Source organism: Asparagus officinalis, chromosome 4 (genome assembly GCF_001876935.1).
Source record: "Asparagus officinalis chromosome 4, Aspof.V1, whole genome shotgun sequence".
Classification (NCBI taxonomy): domain Eukaryota; kingdom Viridiplantae; phylum Streptophyta; class Magnoliopsida; order Asparagales; family Asparagaceae; genus Asparagus; species Asparagus officinalis.
In genome coordinates this window covers 77,142,725-77,144,590 of record NC_033797.1, presented here as the reverse complement: position 1 = coordinate 77,144,590, position 1,866 = coordinate 77,142,725, and the positions used below count along the sequence as shown (strand labels likewise).

Here is a 1,866-nt window from a genome sequence, read left to right as displayed (position 1 = left end):
TCTTCTCAACCAATGCCATTCGATAAATTATAGACATTATCTCTCAGCACTAATTATAACAACGCATCATCATTAATGAATTTAGTCGATACCATGCGTCTAGAGACTAAGCTAAAGACTAAGTTATTAAATCGTACCTCTTGATTAACATCAGGGCCAACAATAATGCCATAAGTGTTATTGGGAGGAGGTGAAGGGTTACCCCTTGTAGAACGATGCCGTAACTCTGTCGGTGAGTTGGAAGTTGCAGCTTCATTGGGTTTTCTACGTTTTAGAGCCATTGAGCACTCAATTGATTAGGCTGAGAATTGATCTGGGATTTTAGGTGTTGAATTGAAGAATGAGGGGTGTGAATGTCGGCGTTGCTATGGGCAAGACGGAAAAGGTAGTGTCTTTGTGGTGGAGGCATGCTTGGTGGCGGGTTAGAAAAATGGAAGATAGGAAAGGTGGCGAGAGAGAGAAGGGTTGATGAGGGGGACGTCCTTGGGCGGTGATGTGGACGTCAAGGTCAACAATCAGAGGAGGAAAGGTAGAATGGAGGTGGTGTGGTGGGATTTGGGGAAGTGAGAGGTGAGAGGTGGAAGTGGTGGGATTTGGGGAGGTGAGAACAAAACAAAGGGGGGAATGTTGACAAGTGTACGGTCGTGGGGTTGAGGCAGAACAAATGAATTGAAGACTGACGCCCGACACGACTGTGTCCATGAAAACACACCCAGGCCGTGTAGAATCTTTATTCAGCACTTTTCCTTTGTCCTCTCCTTTTGGGCCTTAATAACAACAGAACTCTTTGCTACCCATTTTTCTCTGGTCATCTACCTACACACTAATTCAAACCTGATTACAAGTCATGAAAGCTAACAATTAAAATCAAACACTAAGTAAAATAAAGAAAAATAAAGCGAAAGGAAAACTTGGGTTGCCTCCCAAGAAGCACTCATTTAATGGTCATGCGCTCGACCCCTTCAATGCTCACAATGATGAAGGATCGGGAAGGGTAAAGTACTAAACTTCTCGATCGAAGAACCTGCGACATAATGCTTTAACCTCTACTCATTAACCATAAAATTTTATGTGGCCTCACTCCATACTTCAACAGCCCCAAATGGGTAAACCTTACGCACTTGGAACGACCTCGACCATCTTGAACAGAGTTTGCGCGGAAAAAACTTGAGTCATGAATTGAATAGAAGTACCAAGTTCCCTTCTCTAAACTCTCTATGGAGGATATGTTGATCATGCCACTTCTTTGTTCTTTCCTTGTAAATCTTGGCATTCTCATACGCATCCAACCTCATTTCATCAAGCTCATTGAGTTGGAGATTTCTCCGTTCTCCTGCTTCTTTCAAATCCAAATGAATGCTCTTGATAGCCCAATGTGCTTTATGTTCCACCTCAACTGGTAAATGACATGATTTCCCATAGACCAATCTAAACGGCATCATACCAATAGGAATCTTATAAGCTGTCCCGATACGCCCAAATAACATCATCTAGTTACATAGACCAATCCTTTCTCAAATGAGACACTGTCTTCTCTAAGATCCCCTTGATTTCTCGATTAGTGATCTCCACTTGACCACTTGTTTGAGGATGATATGGTGTAGCCATTTTGTGAGTTACACCATATTTTCTCAAAAGGGTACATAGAAATATCTATACTTAACAATCTAGAATAAAAATATTCCCACTTAACCCCTAACTAAGCGGAACTAGTACGTCGGGCAAAAAATCCAAACAAGGAACCCTATATATATACCGTGTGTTCCAAATAATTAGCTCATTCTAGCGTTAAATATAAATATGACCATATAGATAATCATGAACACCAACCAAAATCAATCAATTAACCCACTCAAACAGGTGCGG

General features: G+C 41.4%; 1 protein-coding gene across 1 annotated transcript; it reads right to left on the bottom strand.

Annotated features, from left to right (window-relative positions):
* LOC109838958 lies at window positions 935–1,490 on the bottom strand. Its single transcript, XM_020407390.1, has 2 exons — window positions 1,194–1,490; window positions 935–1,024 (listed from the first exon to the last, which is right to left on the bottom strand). The coding sequence occupies exons 1-2, from the start codon at window positions 1,488–1,490 to the stop codon at window positions 935–937; spliced, it is 387 nt and encodes a 128-aa protein (XP_020262979.1).